The 22,533-nt window shown below is 47.1% G+C and overlaps 1 protein-coding gene and 1 long non-coding RNA gene across 3 annotated transcripts in view; one reads left to right on the forward strand and one right to left on the reverse strand.

The window, feature by feature from the left end:
• HKDC1 (hexokinase domain containing 1) overlaps positions 1-12,661 on the reverse strand; it is a 46,487-nt gene extending 33,826 nt beyond the window's left edge. The window contains exons 1-2 of one of the 2 annotated variants that reach the window (XM_054436633.1): positions 12,495-12,661; positions 5,648-5,810 (exon numbers count right to left, since the gene is read on the reverse strand). In XM_054436633.1, the coding sequence (XP_054292608.1) occupies positions 5,648-5,810; positions 12,495-12,557 (226 nt within the window). In that variant the 5' untranslated portion in view covers positions 12,558-12,661. The remainder of the gene's footprint in view (positions 1-5,647; positions 5,811-12,494) is intronic. The other variant, XM_054436634.1, reaches the window with a different exon arrangement.
• On the forward strand, positions 262-17,649 carry LOC129006688 (uncharacterized). The gene is made up of 5 exons (XR_008492052.1): positions 262-380; positions 7,010-7,174; positions 9,763-9,821; positions 9,963-10,108; positions 16,220-17,649. It is a non-coding gene; the product is annotated as an uncharacterized LOC129006688 (long non-coding RNA).
• Positions 17,650-22,533: the final 4,884 nt, after the last annotated feature.

Consider the following 22,533-nt stretch of genomic DNA (forward strand, 5'->3'; position numbering starts at 1 on the left):
TATTCAGTTTCCATTTATTGAGGGTCTACTACAGATATGGCAAGCTCTGCATTAGAGGTTGGACATATAATCAACGTCATCAAATCACAGCCACTAGGTATCATTATGCCCATTTGCCAAGGCTGAGGACTCTGGCCATTTCTCAGAGCCCTCAAGGTAAGGCGCAGAGCTGAGATGTGAACTAAGTCAGCCTGACTCTGCAGCCTGAGCCCAACCCACTGGCTCATGCTGTAGAAATGTGCATTTCAACTGGAGAAGGCCAATGTGAGCACAGTCCTTGTGGTGGTATGAGAGGTGGCCTCGACGGTGGAGCCCATCCTGGGATGCCATCACCAGGAAGAGAGAGCTGGTACTCCCAGCCTGGGGAAACTCTGATAAAGGTATGAGGGGGAAGACAGGGTGCACGGCAAGGAGCAGCCAGCCTCCTGCAGCTGATGATCCTATGGGCAGAGGGAAAACACTCCTGGAGGGGAGAGGAGACAGGGACCAAACAATGGCCCTTGAGGTGCCAAGGATGCTGATTTTTTTAGGCCAGAGCCACTCCAAAAGGAGACATTGGAACACAACCCAGCCCAGCTCAAGACAGATGCCATTAATTGAAAGGTGGGGGCTGGGCACAGTGGCTCATGCCTGTAATCCCAGCATTTTGGGAGGCCGAGGCGGGCAGATCACCTGAGGTCAGCAGTTCAAGAACAGCCTGGCCAACATGATGATGTTGCTGCTGTTGCTGGTCTATAGACCATAGTTAGAGTAGCAAAGGTACAGCCAGCTCGATTTTTTGTTTTTGTGGAGACATCTGGAAATTCTTACCTTCCCAAATCAGCCGCAAAGGAGCTGATGGAGCTGTTTATTATTTGGTGAGGGAATTCAGGGAGTTAATCCTATGCAACTTTTATTAGTATTTATTACGCACCAAGTAAGAGCGTTCTCCCAGATGCTGTCTTGCTGTGTAGGAAGTAGGGTGGATCACACAATCTATCACACATTTACTGAGCATCTACTCTGTGCTGAGTAACATGTGTCAGGTGCTAGGGATGCACAGATGAAAGACGGTGTGCTCCCTGGGAAACTGATCCGAAATACAGGCGCATAAATCAACCATTGCCATATAGTAGGACCAGTGCTCAGATTGTGAGAGGCACAGGGAGAGATATCCAGATCAAAGCTGGGAGTTAAAGGCAGCTGGCTCTCCAGGGAGGGGACACAGAGCTGAGTGTTGAAGGGTGAGCGGGAGTTAGGCTGCCAGGCTGCCAGGAGCAGGGGTCCCAGGGAGAGGAACCACAGGCAAAGGAATGAGAGAGCATCCGATAGGAGTGAGTGTGCTTTTGCCAAAGGAGGGCAGCTGTCACAGAAATGAGGTTGGAAGGTGGTTCTCAGGTTAAATTTGGAAGGATTTGGAAAAGCTATCACACCCCAAGGAGCTTGGGCTTCATCTGGAAGGTGAGAGGGAGCCGCAGAAATATTTTAAGCTAGGGAGTGCCAAGATCTGAGATTTTGGGGACAAATGCCTCTGACACCAACCAGAATAGACTGAGGGTTTAACAAAAGAAGAGGCTGCTGTGCTGCCATCAGGTGGGAGGGGATGTGCTGAGACATCCACTGGATGTGTGTGCTGAGACCTGGCCAGTGTCGATGCGGAGGCATCCCACTCCCGGTCCGCATCGCGATCACTATCAAACACCTCACTCCACCAGTGGCTCGAGGTGCCATTTCATGGACGCCACATGGTGTGATCCCTTCTGTCTCTGACCTCAGAAAAAAGGAACCAGTGGACCCTGGGAGAGGGAGGACTTGCCCAGGCAACAGCGGTCTGTGGGGCCTCAGGGTCTTCACAGACATCAAGAAAACAGCCGCGGCCAGGCATGGTGGCTCACACCTGTGGTCCCAGCACTTTGGGAGGCCCAGGCAGGAGAATTAATCCCTTGAGGCCAAGAGTTCAACACCAGCCTGGTCAATATGGTAAAACCCTGTCTCTACAAAACAAAAGACAAAAAAGTCAGTTGGGTGTAGTGGCATGCACCTGTAGTCCCAGCTACTTGGGAGGCTGAAGCAGGAGGATCACTTGAGCCTAGAAGGTCAAGGCTGCAGTGACCTATGATGGCTCCACTGCACTGAAGGTTGGGCGACGGAGGGAGACCTTGTTTCTAAAAAGAAAGAAAAAGGAAAACAGTGTCCTAAGCCGGGTAGATTGCTTTGGCCAATCTGCCTGCTCCAGAGGACCCTCCATGACCTGTCTTGGACCCAATGGTTCCCTTCTCCTAAGTCACTGCTGGGGCTGGTGCCTTCACTCCCTCCTTTTCCCCAGTGCAGAGTCTCCCAAAGGTGTACAGTGGCTGAATGTGGACATTCCTGGAGATTCAGAGTCCCCAGGGGGAGTGGCTAGGGAAGTGTGCATTAGGAAACGCTCCAGGCTCCGGGCTGATGACCTCAGGGCTCCCGGGCTCACCCCCAAGGCCTATTTGGCCTTGGAGGCTGACTGGAGGCTAAGGCCTGGAACAGAGCCAGCAGGGGTCAAGCCAAAGAATCACAATCACCCTCACGCTTCCCATGCCCCTTCCATGACTGGCAGAGAAGGCTCCAGCATTAACACAGCACTTTTAAGGCACTTGATCCTGTCAGAACAGACCACTGCAGCCCCCTGACCAAAAGGCTGGGTGGTAACTAAGGCTCAAACAGGTGACTCCCTCACAGGTAGGTCCTGATGGGAGTAGGCAAACTCAGGACTTCTCTGGAAACTGCATACATTTCTGAAACGGACACCATAAGGAATTAGGAGAGTTTTGTTTGTTTTTTGTCGGTAATCATGAAATTATACCACCAGCTCACAAGAGCTAGGAGGACTTGGGACAAGATTTTAGAGATGTTAAAGCACGCCATCCACATGATCTCATTAAATCCTGACAATCATGTATGGTGCCGCGATTTACCAAGAACACCTGGCTTATTAGGGCCTCTGGGCCCAGAGACCTCAGCACAACAGAATCACTGGTGAGAGGCTTTGTGTGGTGAGAGACTCTGCGGAGACAGGGATGGGGAGCTGGGCATCTTCCTGGCTAAGGACGAGACAGTTTCTATAACTTAGTTAGTTTCACTTCTGAACCTTCAGAAGCAGCCAGGGCCAGGAGGACACCGCCTGTCCCAGAGCCTCCAGACCATCAAAGGCCACCTTCCCTTGCTTCTGGGGACACACCTTGTCTGTATCAGGAGGAGGGGCTGCAGTCCAGGAAGCCAGGCGGACTTAGCCCTGGTGCTCCCCCACATGACTCAGCTGCTTCCTCCCAGGGGCCCCAGATGCCCTGTCAAGGACACGTCCCAGCACTCTCGTCAAGCTGTGGCAAGGACAGAGCCAAGATTTCAAAGTAGGGCTGTCTCTCTCCGAAGCTCACGTCCCTCCAGGACAGGGCACTGTCCACCCCAAGCACCTACCCACAAGTGAGGGCACAGGGCCTTTCCCAGTGCAGTGTCCCAGGGCCTCTCAACCAGCAGAACCAAGCTACCTTGATCCAGGCATTGCTCCAGAGAGGTCCAGAACACGACTAATCCCATCAAAGCCCCCTGAGAGCTCCCAAACCTCAGACCCTGCTCCTGCAAGAGCCCCAAGGCTCTTTCATGAGCTCGGTTTGGGCACTGGGACCCTGACATGGGAGAAACCCCTTGGTCCTTGGTGGTTCTGTCTGAACAGCCACACCACAGGGTTGTCACAGGAAATATGTGGCTCAGTGAGTCCCTAGCACCCCATGACCACAGTGGTTGCTCAGTAAATGGCAGCTTGCTTTCTTTCTTTCTTTCTTTCTTCTTTCTCTCTTTCTTTCTCTCTTTCTTTCTCTTTCTTCTTTCTTTCCTTTCTTTCTTCTTTCTCTTTCTTTCTCTCCCTTCCTTCCTTTCCTTCCTTCCTTCCTTCTTTCTTTCCTTCCTTCCTTCCTTCTTCTTTCTTTCTTTCCTTCCTTCCTTCCTTCTTCTTTCTTTCTTTCTTTCTTCTTTCTCTCTCTTTCTTTCTCTCCCTTCCTTCCTTCCTTTCTTTCTTTTCTTCCTTCCTTCCTTCCTTCCTTCCTTTCTTTCTTTCTTTCTTTCTTTCTTTCTTTCTTTCTTTCTCTCTTTCTTTCTTTTCTTTCTTTCTTTCTTCCTTCCTTCCTTCCTTCCTTCCTTTTTCTTTCTTTCTTTTGATGGAGTCTCGCTCTGTCACCCAGGCTGGAGTGCAGTGGTGCAATCTCGGCTCACTGCAACCTCCGCCTTCCAGGTTCAAGTGATTCTCCTGCCTCAGCCTCCCGAGTAGCTGGGATTACAGGTGCATGCCATCACACCTGGCTAATTGTTGTATTTTTAGTAGAGGTGGGGTTTCACCATGTTGGCCAGGCTGGTCTCGAGCTTCTGACCTCAAGTGATCTGCCCTCCTCGGCCTCCCAAAGTGCTGGGATTACAGGCCTGAGCCACCACACCAGGCCAGTAGCAGCCCTTTTCCCTCTTATGGCTTCATCCAGAGGCTGAGAATGGAAGAGCTGGATGGGACCTCACAGATCCTCTCTAGAGAGTTCTAGGCCATTGTAGGCAAAATAATGCCCCCCCTCCACAAAGATACTCACATCCTAATCCCCAGATCCTGTGAATATCTGAGGGTGCAAGGCAAAGGGGAATTAAGGTTGCAGATGGGATCAAAATTGCTCATCAGCTGACCTTGAGGTTGGGAGATTATCCTGGATTATCTAAGCATGACTAACGTGATCACAGGATTTTTAAATGTTGAAGGGAGGCAGACGGTCAGGTCAGAGAGGGACCTGAAGAGGCTACACTGCTGGCTTTGAGAACAGAAAGGGGCATGCCTCAAGGATGCAGGTGGCCTCTCGAAGCTGGAAAAGTCAAGGAAACGGATTCTCCCCTCAAGCTTCCAGAAGGAACGCAGCCCTGCGGACACCTGAATTTTAGCCCAGTGAGACCCACTGCAAACTTCCATCCACCAGAACTGTCAGAGAATATATTCGATTGTTTTCAGCCACTGTGATTGTGGTAATACATCACAGCAGCCATGGGAAACAGATACATAGGCCATTTCTCATTCTACGGATGGGCAAATTGAGGCTAAACACTTGCCTCAGGTCACTGAGAATGACAGAGCTGGGCCTCAGACCCAGATTTGTTGAATTATCATTGAATATGATTTCCACTACATCATTCTTGCTTCCATTACTCATTCCCAGTGCTACACTAGGTGCTGGGAACACTGTGGTGAGTAAGACCTTGGACCCATGGAGTGAGTGGTTAATTTGGTGGAGACTCACAGTGAGGACACAGCAAAGTGACAAGTGCCCTGACAAGCACCCAGCCCAGCACAGGGATACTTCCTAGATGGAGGCAGGGACCGCTACGCTGAGACGGAGAAGCCACATTGATGCTCACCAGGGAAGAACATGGAGATGCTCCGGGAGGAGAGGGAACAAATGTGTGAGGCCACGATGGGCAGAGAAGTCAAGGTGCCTAGGGCTGCAGAACCAAGAGGGATTCAGCAGGACTGAAGCACAGAGGGGCAGGGAGGGTGGGACGGCAGAGAGAGGCCTAGAGAGAGAAGCCAAGGTACAGGGGCAAACCTTAGGTACTTTAGACACCCATCAGCCAAGAGGAGCCAGGGACCCTGGCAGTGGACAACTGCACTCACCGGAACCATCGGGAATGGCCCTGACGAAGGTGGGCAGCATCTTCACTGCAGCCGTGGGGTTGGTGTCCTTTGCCAGGCCCTTCTCCATCTCAGCCCGGAACCGCCTCATGATGTCCAAAAGGGTGTCATTGGAGAGCCGCATGTGATACAGGAACCTGTCCACCTGGAACAGACACCATCCACCAAGGGATGCTGCTAGGGGCCCTCGCCCTCCAGTCAAGGCCGTAAGCCCTGACATCCCTCTGCAAGCTGCATTCCTGACTCTGGGGACAGCATTGAGATGTGGATTCCCAAAGCCTCCCTATCTGACCCCTCATCAGGCAGAGGACAGGGAAGGGAGTTAGGAAAGCAGAATGGAACGGAGGGCTGAGAAGGTGTGGAGTTACTTCTCTGAAGGGCAGACTCTGAGGAAAAAATGATTCCCCCATTATTCTGATGAGACAAGGGCGGGCAGAAACTAAGAAGGATTCAGGGTTTCTGATTCCCACTTCAGGGCCCTCACCAGTGTCCCATTCCTCTCCACCAAAAAAGGCCAGCTAGAGCTTGAATCGCAGATTTCTAAACATGGAAGCTTTCTTTCATCCAATGATGACCACAGATATAGCCAGACAGGTTTCTCTTTGTTTACTGGCTGCTAGGAAGCTCAGAGCTAAATTTAGTTTCCAAAAGCAATGCCTAAATCTAGCCCTTTAAATTCCCTTCCTTTTTTTTTTTGAGACAGAGTCTCAGTCTGTCGCCCAGGCTGGAGTGCAGTAGTGAGATCTCGGCTCACTGCAACCTCCACCTCCCAGGTTCAAGCGATCCTCCTGCCTCAGCCTTCTGAGTAGCTAGTATTACAGGCAGGTGCCACCATGCCCGACTAATTTTTTTTTTTGTAATTTTAGTAGAGATGGGATTTCTCCATGTTGGTCAGACCTCAAGTGATCTGCACGCCTCGGCCTCCCAAAGTGCTGGGATTACAGGCGTGAGCCACCTCACCCAGCCATAAATGTCCATTTTGGTTTAACTGAGTTGTTCTAGTTAAGATAAAGCTGAATTGTTAAAGTCAGCTCAAATTGCTATTGAAAATGAGTGGATGTCACTCATGTAACCAGGAAACGGGGACAGAGGACCATACCCAAAGGAGGGAAGTTATACAAATCACTATGGCTATAATCAGTCCTCTTGTCGGTAATATGTAACATCAGGGACAGCAGCAAAGCTTCCTCTCTCACACTAATTAACACTAATCAATTGGTGCTGGCAGTCTGGAGCCCAGGCTCACTGGGATGGATTATTGATGGGGGCAGGAGGAGAGACAGGGGCATATGCACCCTGTCCTTTCCAGCCCTGTTTTCATACTGAGCACTCTCCACCCTCCAGGTGACAGGAGGCTCCATCCCAGGCACATGCCCGGTGAAAGGGCATTTTATTCAGGGTGAAGAACATGTGCTACTGTCTACAGAGTGCGTCCATGTACGTCACCTCTTCTCACTGCCACAGCATCCCTTTGAAGCAGCCACATAAGGCCAAAGTTCTTCTCCCCAAGTGAGAGGTGAGGTGAGAGGGCTGCGGAGCTGTGGCTACGTGGGACTGTAACATAGGCTCTAGATCCCTCACCCCCATGGCCTGGCTCACAGCTCTGTTGGGGATGCATAAGCCCGACAGACAAATTATACCAAATGCACAGGGCTCACATTACCTTCGCGCTAGGACGGGGTCCTGGCCATCAGCCAGGCCTCAGAGGCCAGGACCCAGCTCAGTCCCATGACAATGAACAGACCCAAGACACTGAAATGGGTTCCATGGCTCCGGGGACTCCGGGGCCAGAGAAAGACCAGAAAATCATCAGAGAGCCATTAGCAAAAAAGGACAATAGAGCTTTCAGCATATTTGAGAAAACAGGAGGGAACCAGGTCAGCCTTCATTAAGGGCTTCCTGCTCCCCCAAGGCTGTTTATGACTGATTGGTTGGCACAGCCACATACAAACCGAGAAAACTGGATGCAAAGGACGTGACCCAAGTAATTGGGGTTGGGGAAGGGTGGGATGCTGTACGTGGGAACCAAACTTGATTCTTTCCTACCCAATGGGCCCTCAGACAGTGCCCCTGAACCTACTGATCATTTTTGCTTGGCCTGAGAGTACAAAAAACTCCAGGCATCCACACAATGTTATCCCTGCCGTGTAAGCCCTGTTTTTTGAGGCCCAGTTGGGGTCATTTGCGACTGGGGTTTAATGGGGTCATTGAGCACTTGGTTTGCTGCTGCTCTTTCAGTAAGTTAAGGTTATAACAGAAAGAATGTCAACTCAGCAACAGTTTCTTCTTGATTTTCTGTATCTGCCACAGCACCAGGAACAGTTGTTAGAAGGGAAAAGTGAAACATATGTTGGGACAAAAAGCACCCATTTTCAATCCAAACAAGTCATGTGGGGTATGTGTAACCAGGGACACACGTCCCAGGCACTAAGGGAGAGTACTGGTGCTGCAGAAAACCAAGCCCACTTTTGGAGAGATGCACAAACCATCATGGGAGACATCTTCTAAGCAAGAAAGCCAACCAGCAGCGTGTTTCATTTAGAAAGAGCAAATCAAACATTCAAGACTCAAGACTGAATTACAGAAGGTGAGAGCTGGAGGGGCCTTAGAGTTCATCTAGTCCAAAGGTCTCACATTATGAATGAGCGTCATAAAAAATTCCGCTCTTTGACCCAGGGCTTTCATTTCCAGAACCTATTCTCAGGAAATAATCCTGACTATGGAGAACCATAAATCTCTACCAAGGCTGGGCACAGTGGCTCACGCCTGTAATTCCAGCATTTTGGGAGGCCAAGGCGGGTGGATCACCTGAGGTCAGAGTTCGAGACCAGCCTGGCCAAGCTGGTGAAACCCTGTCTCTACTAAAAATACAAAAATTAGCCGGGCTTGGTGGTGGGCGCCTGTAGTCCCAGCTACTTGGGAGGCTGAGGCAGGAGAATGGCCTGAACCCAGGAGGCAGAGCTTGCAGTGAGCCGAGATCACACCACTGCACTCCAGCCTGGGTGACGGAGCAAGACTCCGTCTTAAAAATAATAATAAAAAATAAATAAATAAATAAAAATAAAAATAAAATTCTACCAAGGTTTAACATAACAATACTTTTATTTTATTTATTTTATTTTTGAGACAGGGTCTTGCTCTGTTGCCCAGGCTGGAGTGCAATGGTGCAGTCACAGCTCACTGCAACCTCAACCTCCCGGGCTCCAGTGATCCTGCCACTTCAGCCTCCCAAGTAGCTGGGACTACAGGCATGTGCCACCATGCCCAGCTAATTTTTGTATTTTTTGTAGAGACAGGTCTGTCTACGTTATCCAGGCTGGTCTCGAGCTCCTGGAGGCATGTGATCATCCCGCCTCAGCCTCCCAAAGTGCTGGGATTACAGGCATGAACCACTTCATCCAGCCTAATATTTTAATTATTAAAAATGTTTTTGAAAGTATCCAAATGAGGCCAGGCACGGTGGCTCATGCCTGTAATCCCAGCACTTTGGGAGGCCAAGGCTGGCGGATCCCAAGGTCAGGAGTTCGAGACCAGCCTGACCAACACGGCTAAATCCTGTCTCTACTAAAAATACAAAAATTAGCTGGGTGTGGTGGTGCGGCCTGTGATCCCAGCTACTCAGGAGGCTGAGGCAGGAGAATCGCTTGAGCCCTGGAGGCGGAGGTTGCAGTGAGCTGAGATCGCACCACTGCACTCCAGCCTGGGAGACAAAGCAAGACTTCGTCTCAAAAAAAAAAAAAAAATTAGATTGTAGTAATGGTTACACAACTCTGGATATTCGAAAGTATCCAAATGTCCAACAAGAGGGAAAAGGTTAACTACATTACGGCATATCCACTTGATTGGATATTAGGAAGACATTGTAATGATAATTATGAAGATAATGAAGAAATCTACATAAGTGGTTACACTATAACAGTAAGTGAAGGAAGCAGTTCAGAACTGTATGTACCTTACAAACATAACTAAAAACATACAGGATGAAGAAAAACTAGGAAGGCTTCCACCTAGCAAATATGAAAGTGTTTGAGATTAAAAGTAAATTAAAGGTGGAATTACAAGTAACATTTCCACTTGTTTGTAATGTTGACATACAGAGCTGTAAAAAATACACACTGAAAACCTCCCAGTTTTCCTATGGATGAACAATCCGCAGGTCAGTGACCAGGTCTGGCCTGGTGCTATCAATAGGTCAAATAATGTCAATATATTGAATTGGAAAAGAATCTGTAAGAGTGGTTTCTATTTTCATTTTTTTCATTTTGTTTTATTTTTGTTTCCATGCTGATATGGGAAGATTTTTAGAAATTGTTCCAGGGTCTCAGTAGTAACCCTTGCAGGCAAGTCTGGCCCAGGATCTGGACAATTCTAGAGGCAGGAAGCACAGAGACGAAGGGGACTCACTGCCTGACCGCAGAGAAAGGAGCTGTGCCTTTTGACCAGGTGTGTTTCCACCACGTGTTGGGAGGAGTGTTCTCAGAACCGTGACTCAGCCCAGCAGCCATAAACCAGCCTCCCACACTACCACAGAGACTTCCTGGGGCACTCGCTTAAGGTGGCTATAAAAGTGCTTCCAACTTTCTCGCCTTGCACAGGGAGAGGGAGGTCAGCTCCAGGCATTGAAAAAGGCTGACTGTCCTTCCAGAAGGACCTGGAGCCCATCAGCAGAGGCTGCATTTCCCATCACAGTGTGCTCCTGAGCCTGCACCTGGGCTGGTGGACAAACATGTCCCGCCTGATCCTAGGGTACAAAAGGTTAACCAACACAAAGGGGCCCAAGGAAGTGAAATAAGTTTACAGAATCAAAGGTTTCAGGGTTCCAAAGACTCCCCCTTGTGGGTGGGAGAGACACCGTGCAGGTTGTGCCTTTACTAAGCAGATAACAAAAGAAAGCGGATTCCTAGGCAGCGCCTCCTTAAGTAGCCAGTAGAGGGCTCTGTGAATCTAGTCAACAAGTGATTGCTTTATAATGTTTTTAAATTTGCTACAATCTCTAACTCAACTCTCTAATGAATAGAATTTAGTGGGAGTTTATCCCACCAAGTACCTGAGGGCTATAAGGGGCCACACTTCCTCTCTCTCTCTGTTTTGTTTTGTTTTGAGACAGAGTCTCATTCTGTTGTCCAGGCTGGAGTGCAATGGCATGATCTCCGCTCACTGCAACCTCTGCCTCCTGGGTTCAAGCAATTCTCCTGCCTCAGCCTTCCGAGTAGCTGGGACTACAGGCGCACTCCACCACGCCCAGCTAATTTTTGAATTTTTAGTAGAGACGGGGTTTCACCATGTTGGCCAGGCTGGTCTCGACCTCCTGACCTCAAGTGATCCACCCGCCTTGGCCTCCCAAAGTGCTGGGATTATAGGTATGAGCCACCATGCTTGGCCTTTTTTTTTTCTTTTCTTTCCTTTTTTTTTTCAGACAGGGTCTCACTCTGTCACCCAGGCTGGAGTGCAGTAGCGCAGTCTCCCGGGCTCAAGCCATCCTGCCACCGCAGCCTCCCGAGTAGTTGGGACTGTAGACACGCACCACCATGACCGGCTAATTTTTACATGTTTTGTAGAGATGGGGTTGCTCCATGTTGCCCAGGCTGGTCTCAAACTCCTGGCCTCAAGTTTGAGATGAGATTTGCTCATCTCAGCCTCCCAGCGTACGGAGATTACAGCCGTGAGCCACGGTGCCCAGCCTCCTTGTTCATTTTGAAAAGCAGGAGGGAGTCATGGCACAGAAGAAAGAGCATTGAAGGAAGAGTCAGCCAACTTGGGTTTAATCCTCATTCCATCCTAAATACTTGGTGACCTTGGCTAAGCCCTCCTGCTAGGAGGACTTCTGTCATCTGCACATTGAGAGATACTTTTTGCCCAGGGCCGTGACAGCCAGCCGGTGTGGCCAGAGTAGCAGACTGGGCTCGTTTTAGCTGCCTGGAAAGAACCCTAGGTCCCTCCTGTTGACCCTTGGCAACCTTTAACCAGCCCACTTTGGAATGAATTTTGTAGACAAGTTCCCTGAGCAAAGTGACAAAATAATGCGCACCATGAATAGTGTACCATTGGCAAATAGCAGGTGCCAATAATAGATATTTCAATTACTGTCTATTACAACTCACACCCTCTTGCTGCCCACATTTATGTGCTTTCAAATACATGAATAAACAGATCTTCCCCAACAGTTCTTTTTTTTGAGATGAAGTCTCGCTCTTGTCCCCTAGGCTGGAGTGCAATGGCGCGATCTCGGCTCACTGCAACCTCCACCTCCCTGGTTCAAGCGATTCTCCTGCCTCAACCTCCCGAGTAGATGGGATTACAGGTGCCCGCCACCACGCCTGGCTAATTTTTGTATTTTTCGTTGAGACAGGGTTTCACCATGTTGGCCAGGCTGGTCTCGAACTCCTGACCTCAGGTAATCCGCCCACCTCAGCCTCCTAAAGTGCTGGGATTACAGGCGTGAGCCACTGCGCCCAGCCTTCTGCTCCAAAAGTTCTTAAAACTTCTTTGAAAATGATTCTCCTCGCCTTTGTGGCCTTTCAGAGCAAACATCCCTTACAGCAAACACAATCCTCTTCAAGCTTTCCAAAGACCCTCCTCACCCACTTCCGCATCCAATACCTGCCAGGAAGTTCCGAGTGAAATGTAAGGTTCAGGACAGTAATGCAATGCCCAGGTGTGTGGGAGAATTACTCCCTCTTCCCTCAGTGAGTCTTTTACTGGTCATATGCTCCCAGTATCTTTTCTAATAAGCTCTCTTAACTCCCTTCTGATTTTTTTTTTTTAAGGGAATCAGTTTTGTCCATGAAGAAGGAGCTGGGCATCTCTCAGCTTCGTGGGTCCTCCTTACCTTCTTGATCTGATCCTCCTTCAGCTTGCTGAAGTAAAATGCCATCAAGTGGACCGCAAACATTTTCCCCAAGTTTGGTTTCTCCTGAGATGGGCAGAGATTCCTGTGCAGTGTTCACTCCCACGACTCTGGAGTGTTGCACGCTTCCAGTCCAGGCTGGCAGACCTCTTGGGGAGCAAGGTGCTGCGGACTAAATACCTCCAGCCTGCTTGGTTCAATGATTAAACTCCCCCCCCCCCACCCCTTTGGTCCCTCCCTCTGGCACACACTTGATTGTCTAATAGGAGGCTCTGGATGGTAGCTGAGGGTTAGTGGAGGGGGAAGCAGGGAATTGATGGGTTGCTTGACTACTTGAGAATTGGGTGCCACCAAATCTCATTGCTAAGCAACCTTCTCAAACCAGGGCTCCGCCAAGCCCACTCAGCCGAGGAAAATCTTCTGCAAAGTTGGGCACTAAACAAAGCCAACTTTCAACCAGTGGAGCTGCTCTGCAAATTTCCAGTCCCAGGCTTTTCTCTTTAGTTTTTTATGCTGGTGGCATAACTCTGTGAACCCCCTGCTCCTCAGAAGCACTGAACTAACTAAAGCTAAACATCGTCCTGGTCAACGGGATTTCAAGAATGTTGGGGCAGATTCTTCCATTTGTGACAGATCAGATTTCTTAACTAATAGCCCATGGTTAACAGAAAATGATCAATAAATGTTTACCTATTCACAGTGTTAAGCCAGAAAATCTTTAGTTCACAGGTAGTGACCCAGGAAAAAATATTCCTGAGAAAGAGTGAACTGAAGTCACCAGTGCTCACTGGGAATCACTGCTGGAGAGAAGGAAGTCACAGATAAGAAATGTCTCAGTCCAGCCGGGTGCAGTGACTCACACCTGTAACAATCACAGCACTTGGGGAGGCCGAGGCTGGTGGATCACCTGAGGTCAGGAGTTCGAGACCAGCCTGGCCAACATGGTGAAACCCCATCTCTACTAAAAATACAAAAAACTTAGCCGGGAGTGGTGGCAGGTGCCTGTAATCCGAGCTACTTGGGAGGCTGAGGCAGGAGAATCACTTGAACCTGGGAGGCGGAGGTTGCAGTGAGCCGAGATCGCGCCATTGCACTCCAGCCTGGGTGACAAGAGCAAAACTCCATCTCAAAAAAAAAAAGAGAAATGTCCCAGGCCACTGAGATGTTTTATTCACTCACTTCTCACTCATCATACTCGGCATGAGAAGGACCCAGAAAGCACCCAATATGTGGGTACAATCAACCTTGCACTCTTCCCACAGTCGTTGGCTGGCTAATGAAACCAATAACAACAGTGTTAACAACAGCGGCTAACATGGATGGAGCATTTACCAATCCCATTTTGTTTTTATTACTATTGTTATTATTATTTTTTAGACAGGGTTTCATTCATCCCCCAGGCTGGAATGCAGTGGTGGAATCATGACTCGCTGCAACATCAGCCTTCTGGGCTCAGGTGATCCTCCCACCTCAATCCCCAGGGTAGCTGGGGCTACAGGCATGTGGCACCTTGCCCAGCTAATTTTTGTAGAGATGGGGTTTTGCCATGTTGCCCAGGCTGGTCTTGAACTCCTGGGCTCAAGCAATTTACCCACCTCAGCCTCCCAAAGTGTTGAAATTACAGGCATGAGCCACTGCTCCCGGCCCACTCTTATTTTATAGATGAAAAAATTGAGGCCCAGAAAGGTTACGTGATCACAAAGCCGTAAACAGGACAGCAAGGGGTCAATCCTGGAAGTTTGATTCCAGGGCCCAGCTCATAATACATGACATTGGCTCTCCAGCCCTGCTTTCTCCACGCAATAGATACTCAATAGATAACGCAATTGATAACTATTAGTAGCAGCAGCATTCTGTTGTGTTGTTAAGAATTTCTTTTTCTTTTTCTTTTGCTTTTTTTTGAGACAGAGTCTCACTCTGTTGCCCAGGCTGGAGTACGGTGGCTCAATCTCAGCTCACTGCAACCTCCACCACCTGGGTTCAAGCAATTCTCCTGCCTCAGCCTCCTGAGTAGCTGGAATTCAGTGCTCTCTACCCATTGCCATGTGGACGAGCCATTAGGTCTCACTTAAGCCGACAATGCAGAGGAGGCTCGGTTAAAATTACTCCAGATGTTTTATTCAGATTGATATAAGCATATTAAAACTGTCTCCCAGATTGAGAATCCCCATCCTTTTCAGCCCATTTACCCTCAGACTATGACTTTTAGCTTGCTCCTTTATTACACAAGCCAACAAAAATTAACCTTTAGTTCCCCAAACCATTCAGTTCCCCAAACCAGGTGGAATTGTTGGTATTCTGAAATGGGCATGCTAGGCCCTAGCCCACATTGGCTGAGGATAATATCCTGGGAAGGCCATCTGCCCGTAATTGATGACATTATTTATCTTAATTCCCCCACTAGTTGATTTATTTCAGAAACAGAGTCTCGCTACATCTTGTCTTGCCCAGGCTGGATTCGAACTCCATCCACTCTTGCCCAGGCTGGATTCGAACTCCTGGGCTAAAGTGATCCTCTGGCTTCAGCCTCCTGAGTAGCTAGGACTATAGGCTTGCGTCACCACACCCAGCATTTAATTCCCCCATTTAAAAAGTAACCTGGGCTGAGCGCAGTGGCTCACACCTGTAATCCCAGCTTTGGGAGGCCGAGGCGGGAGGTGGGCAGATCGCCTGAGGTCAGGAGTTCGAGGCCAGCCTGGCCAACATGGTGAAACCCCGTCTCTACTAAAAATGCAAAAATTACCTGGGCATGGTGGCGGGTGCCTGCAATCCCAGCTACTCGGGAGGCAGAGTTAGGAGAACTGTTTAAACCCGGGAGGTGGAGGTTGCAGTGAGCCAAGATTGCACCACTGCACTCCAGCCTGGGCAACAGAGTGAGACTCCATCTCAAAAAAAAAAAAAAAAAAAGTAACCTCGGCAGTGCAATATGCACCAACTGTCATTGATTTGTTCGACATAGGGATAAGAAGTTACAGTAGCCAGTGGTCAAAAGGATGCAAACAATAACCAAAGATCTCTGTAATCTCATGGTTGCTTGTATGAGTCAGATAGGCAGCCCTTGGAATTTTAATCGGGCAAATGACAAGGATTTTCATCTATTGCATCATTCCATTTTTAATCTGAGCACATTAGCATCTACATTCCAGGCCTGAGTAAGGTGACTAAACCAGGAAGTTTAATGATTACAGAGATCACATGCATTTGGAGTCATCTAGCTCAGCCCTCTCACTTTATAGAATCAAGACAAAATAATTAGGTTGTTTTACCATTCCTCATCTGATTACTCCAATTCAAGTCTTGGGATTTTTTCACCCTTACTACAGCTCTATTGGCTATTCAAGGATATCTAGGTTTAAATCTTGTAAGTAGTTGGATTTTGCTTAAGAACACCCATTTGAGGGCTGACACTGACAAGTGACATTTTAGTTAAAGCATATCACCCATCTGGCCCAAATCTTCCATGTAAGAAGGGAAACTCTCCCATCTCTAGACACATCTCCATTTCATAGAGCTCCACTTTAATCTACACGGTCCATTTTGGCAAGGCCCAAAGATAATTCCTGTTTTCCTTTAAGTACTGAGTATGGTGGGAGGACTAGAAGTCCAGTAAAATTTACCTATTTATTTAGCAAACACTTCTCCATGGGGTTTACTAGATGTCTTACGATATTAATTCCACAGTAACTATCATTCTCCCTATTTTAAAGATGGAGAAACTGAGGCACAGAGCCCAACTGGGACGCAGTGAAATCGAGATTTGAACGCAGGCAGTCTAGCTCCAGAGTTCTTGCTTGCCCGCTGTGCTACACTGGCTAGGCTGGAAACAAGGCACAGGGAGACATGGGGCCTCAGCTGGAAAAATGGCCCTAAGCTCTGGCTAACACAGTGGAAAGTGCACAGGCCCTGAGGTCCTACTTTGGCTTTTTTTAAACTGCAGGTAAAGGTCCAAGTCTATATTCATATCTGTAAAAGCTTCATAGCTACGTCAGTGGTCAAGCAAATTATCACACAAGGAAAGGCATGTGGTCTATAGTGGGCACACTAGAAGCATCTCCTGAAGCTCAGCCTTTCCCTGGCTGGGGACCCCTCTTCGCTCACCCCACTTGGTCTCTTGGGATAAGAAAATGTGTGCAGACCTTTCAGTCCACTAAGTAAGGCATGATCATAAACCATTAGAAAGTACCTGTTCCATGTACTGGAATTAAAGGAACAGTTGGGAATTTTATGGAAATTCTATTCCTGTTACTAAAGAAAACAGCTCTTGAATTCTGCCCTGTATCCTTTTTAATGGTAAGTCCAAAGTTAAGTTGTCATAACATAAATCAATGTGACCTGCTGGTACTCCACTTGCTGCAAAAGAATCAGAAACTGTGTGAGAGAGAGCAAACTTCCATAATAAGAAAACCAATGTAGAAACTTCCAAAGGCTGCCAGTGGTTACAGTTACAATGGTGTCTCTATCGGAGCAGCCACAAATGAAGCAGAAATGCTAACCTCAGCAAGTTTCAAAAGAATGCTGCTAATCATTTTTACAGGTTTATTCTGAACCGAAGACAAGGAATGATCAGGAAGAAATTCTGATACGATTTCTAAATCACAACTGTACATTAAGGGTCATGTTTGCAAAACACCTATCAAGGAAAGAAAAGCCATACAAGAAAATGCAGTTCATACGACTTTTAACATTTTTCAGAATAATTATCATCTCAATTGCACAAAATAACCAACTTTTCAAAGCAAATGAGACTTCTGGTTAAACATGGCATTAACCTACAAGGACAAAAAGAAAGGAAACAGTGACTGATAAGAGATCTTAACATAATTCTGGAAGACAGGAAGCTCACAGAAGTAATTGCTTAGTAGAGGAAACACTGAAACCTGAGTGCCCGCAGAGGGTGACTCGGCTGAGAAGGGAGCCATGACATTTGTAAAACTCTAAAATGCTCAGGAATCAGAGGTCCGGGGGCAAGACATAGAGCCAAAAACAGGAGATTGGTTAAAAAGCTATATGAAAAAGCTTGGCCAGGCATGGTGGCTCACCCCTGTAATCCCAGCATTTTGGGAGGCCAAGGCAGGTGGATCATTTGAGGTCAGGAGTTTGAGCCCAGCCTGGCCAACATGGTACCCCCATCCCTACTAAAAACACACAAAAAAAATTAGCCAGGCATGGTGGTGGACACCTCTAATCCCAGCTACCCAGAAGACTGAAGCACAAGAATAGCTTGAACCTGGGGGGCAGATTTTGCAATGAGCCGAGATTGCACCACTGCCCTCAAGCTTGGGCGACAGACCCAGACTCCATCTCAACGGAAAAAAAAAACAAACAAAAAAAAACCCAAACCCACAGGTATGGAAAAGGGAAAACGATAGAGACAGTAAACAAATCGGTGGTGGCCAGGGATTCAGAAAGGTTGGGGATGCTGAATAAGTGAAACACAAAGGCATTTTTAGGGTAGTGAAACTATTCTGTATGACACTGTAACGGCAAATACATGACACACTTTCAAAACCCATAGAATTTGACAGCACAAAGAATGAACTTTAATGCACATATGTTCAAAAAAACATTTAGGAGGTCAGTGATGCAACACAGACTGTGACATGAGTCTAACTGTGTTGCAAATGTGTGAAATAGCCTCACTGAAGGTGAAGGGGAAGGAAAATATGCTGACCTAAGAAACTTTGAAAATTAATAGAGTAAGACTACAAGTAAAAGGAAGTGTATGTAGCACTGTATTCTGATTGATAAAGTTGCTTCCTGCAAAAGCACGCTTAATGACTCTGAAACCACTACACCAGAATACTGGAATTGAACAATTAAGTACATGGATGGTGGATGGCAGGAGGGAGGTTTCTTGCTGTTGGAGTGAGAGGCTTCAAGCAGGGGAGAAGGCTAGAATGATCCATGTCACTGGATTAGAATTGAGGACATCAGTATAAACTCATGTTTAGCTTGATATTGATATAGATGACTATACATATATGTTTATATAAAGATTTGAAGACATGTGTATATAGTTTAGTATACACATGCATATGTCCTTGCTTTGTCAGCTGAGAAACCCTAGAAGTAATGACACCTAGTAGCAACAAGCACACCTAGTGCCCAGATCAAAGAACCAGGTCTATACAGGATGGTCCTGGCACATCTTGTAGTGCCAGAAAGGAAGGAAGTAATCAACAAAACAAAAACCAAATGATACGGATGTGTCAAAGGAACACAGGAGCCAACTGAAAGTGAAAAAGGTCTTAATAACCAAAGCTAGAAAACATTGATAGGAGTGTTAAAAAAAAAAAAAAAAGAAAGAAAGAAAAAACTGAGCAAGATAAAGTATGACTGGATTATAACCCAAAGTCTACATTTCCATTAGCCCATACTGATATTAACAAATAATTGCATAAATATATAAGTGAGGGAGAAAGGACCAATCTCCCATGCAGAAGAATGTACATAGATAATCCACCCTCAAAGAGGTGGAGCACAGTGTACACAGGGATTCTTTCCAGAGAGTTCAGTATGGAAAAAGAGAAAAGGGTAACATGACAGTAAGGAAACCTGACACGTTGTCCTCAGGCATGTGATGAAGGTCAACTTCAGCAGGGTGAAGTCATGTTGACAGTACAGATCCGTGATATGAGGTGATAAGACCAGCACCTTACCTCTGGGCTCTTTCTCCCAAAACCCAAACCCTAGTCTAATCATAAGAAAAACATCAGACAAATCTCAACTGATGAATAGTCTATAGAATACATGATTAGTACTCAAAGCTGTCGAGATCATCTACAGCAAGTCTGAGAAACTGTCACAGCCAAGAGGAGCTTAAGGAGACAACTAAATGTCATGTGGTGCCTTGGATGGGATCCGAAAGAGAAGAAGGCCACTGGGTAAAAACTAAGGAGATCTAAACAACCTGTGGCCTTTAGTTAATAATAATGTATCAGTCTTGGTTCATTAATTATAACAAACATACCATACTAATGTAAGATGTTAATGGGGGAAATGTGTTGGGTATATGGGAATTCTTTGTATTATCTTTGCAATTTTTCTGCAAATCTAAAACTATCCTTTTTTTTTTTTTTAAGTTTATGTTTAAAAAACCTTACAGGCCAGGCGTGGTGGCTCACGCCTGTAATCCCAGCACTTTGGCAGGCCGAGGTGGGTGGACCTCCTGAGGTCAGAAGTTTGAGACCAGCCTGGCTAATGTGGCGAAACCCCATCTCTAATAAAAATACAAAAATTAGCTGGCTGTGGTGGTGTGCACCTGTAGTCCCAGCTACTCTGGAGGCTGAGGCAGGAGAATTGCTTGAACCCAGGAGGCGGAGGTTGCAGTGAGCTGAGATCACACCATTGCACTCTAGCATGGGCAACAAGAGCAAAACTCCATCTCAAAACAAACAAACAAACAAAAAACCTTACAGATACTGCCGGGCATGTTGGCTCACGCTAGCACTTTGGGATCACCTGAGGTCAGGAGTTCGAGATCAGCCTGGCCAACATGGTGAGACCCAGTCTCTACTAAAAATACAAAAATTAGCTGGGTGTGGTGGTGCACACCTGTAATCCCAGCTACTCAGGAGGCTGAGGCAGGAGAATTGCTTGAACTTGGGAAGCAGAGGTTGTTTTCTGTTTGTTTATTTGTATATTTGTTTGTTTTTTGAGACGGAGTCTCACTCTGTCTCCCAGGCTGGAGTGCAGTGGCGCAATCTCGGCTCACTGCAACCTCCGCCTCCCAGGTTCAAGGGATTCTCCTGCCTCAGCCTCCTGAGCAGCTGGGACTACAGGCACGCGCCACCATGCCCAGCTAATTTTTATATTTTTAGTAGAGACTGGGTTTCACCATGTTGGCCAGGCTGGTCTCGAACTCCTGACCTCATGATTCACTCCGTCTCCCCCTACTGGCCTCCCAAAGTGCTGGGATTACAGGCGTGAGCCACTGCACCTGGCCTTGGGAGGCAGAGGTTGTAATGACCAGAGTTCATGCCACAGCACTCCAGCCTGGGCAACAGAATGAAACTCTGACTCAAAAAATAAAGTAAAATAAACCTTACAGATACTGACATTTAGGGAATCATTTAAAAAGCCAGCTTATCATCCAATCAACCTGCATAAAAACTGAAAAGACATTAGGCCTATAAACAGAGCTCTCCATTAGCTTATTTCTTCACTTTTAAACATAGACACAGGCAAGGATCGCTAGACACATGAGACAAGTTTCCAACAATAAAGGAAGAAATCAAGCTAGGACAAAAAAAAAAAAAGGAATTAGAATAATGTAAGAAATGGAAGAAAACTTAAAAATTACTTTATCTAGAGATACTATAGGTGGAGGTTTATCTATTTTTTTGAAACAGAGTCTGGTACTGTCGCCCTGGCTGGAGTGCAGTGGTGCCATCTCAGCTCACTGCGACCTCCGCCTCCTGGGCTCAAGTGATCCTCCCACCTTAGCCTCTCGGGTAGCTGGGACTACAGGCACACACCAACATGCCTGGCTAATTTTTGCCATGTTGCCCAGGCTGGTCTTGAATTTCTGAGCTCAAGCGATCTGTTCGCCTCGGCCTCCCAAAATGTTGGGATTACAGGCATGAGCCACTGCACCCAGCCAGGTTTATGTATTTTAAAGCTGTGAAACAGGGGAGGGAAATCGCAGCATGATTCCCTTATCCATTTGCCTGTCCCATAGCAAATCTCTACTTTTCATTATATCCTAATAGGTTTGAGTTAGACACACACAGAATGACTGCATCATAATTACAGACTCCCAGTTTTGAGTCATAAGAGACTCTAATTTGTGATGATAGTTTCATATATTTGTGATTTACAGTCACTTTTCAAGAGTTTCATTTTGCAGATTTACACTCTTCCACATATATAACATACAAAACATTACAAGTCACTGGATATTATTCCCAGTCATTTTCTAATCACATTTTATTAAATTATCAGGTCTGTATAGTGATAGTCTGAGATTAGTCTCTAAGCCTTAGTCCACATCCCATGTTTAAGTTCAGTGGAATCCATAAGAATCCACGGAGGGCTCTCAGGTGAGTACTTCAAAATCTGTGAGAAGACTGCAAGGATAGGAAAGAGCTGTCTTTCACGAAGAGTGACGTGACCATAGTGAAATGGAAATGAATGCCTGGAATTTAGGTGGCCCTGAAGCCCACAAAGAAAGATAAGTGACATGTCAAGCTTGTTGCAGAGAAGGATGACTAGGCTGCTTTCTTGGTGACAATTTTAGATACACTGAAGAGAATTCTCCAAGGCCACTCCAATTCTATTTTTCCTGTTTTGCTTCACATGCTGCCATCTTTAGTCTCTTCTTCTAACCACAGTGCCCTCCTTTCCCTCCAAAGGAAGGAGACGTGAAAGGGCAAACTGTCACTATTCATAAATGCTTGTTAGCTGAATGTTCAAGCAGCCCTTCCCTTACAGGACCTCCCACCCCCACCTCTCTTATTTGAGGCTTTATTTACTTATTTAGAGACAGGGTCTCGCTCTGTTGTCCAAGCTGGAATGCAGTGGCATGATCACTGCTCACTGCAGCTTCAACATGCTGGGCTCAAGTGATCCTTCCACCCCAGCCTCCCAAGGAGCTGTACTACTGGTGAATGCCACCACATCCGGCTAATTTTTTAAATTTTTTGTAGAGATGGGGACTCACTGTGTTGCCCAAGCTAGTCTCAAACTCCTGGCCTCAAGCGATCTTCCTGCCTTGGTCTCTCAAAGTGCTGGAATTACAGGCATGAGCCACTGCACCCAGCCACTTCTTTATTTAACATATTCAGGACTTTTCACTTGCCTTAGTTTTTAAGTGTCTTGCCTAAGTCTTTTCTCTGACTTACCAACTCTGACCCCCAAACTGGAGAAAATGGGAGACTTAACAGCGCTCTAAGTGATGTACCCCATCACTTACATACGATGGGACCAAATCCACTATTTGGTTCAGTTCGTAGATATTTATTGTAACCTTCTGGACAAGAATGATTATGTCTGCTATGGTGTAAGTCACAGGGGTAAGCAA

This window comes from Pongo pygmaeus, chromosome 8 (genome assembly GCF_028885625.2).
Source record: "Pongo pygmaeus isolate AG05252 chromosome 8, NHGRI_mPonPyg2-v2.0_pri, whole genome shotgun sequence".
NCBI classification, from domain to species: Eukaryota; Metazoa; Chordata; class Mammalia; order Primates; family Hominidae; genus Pongo; species Pongo pygmaeus.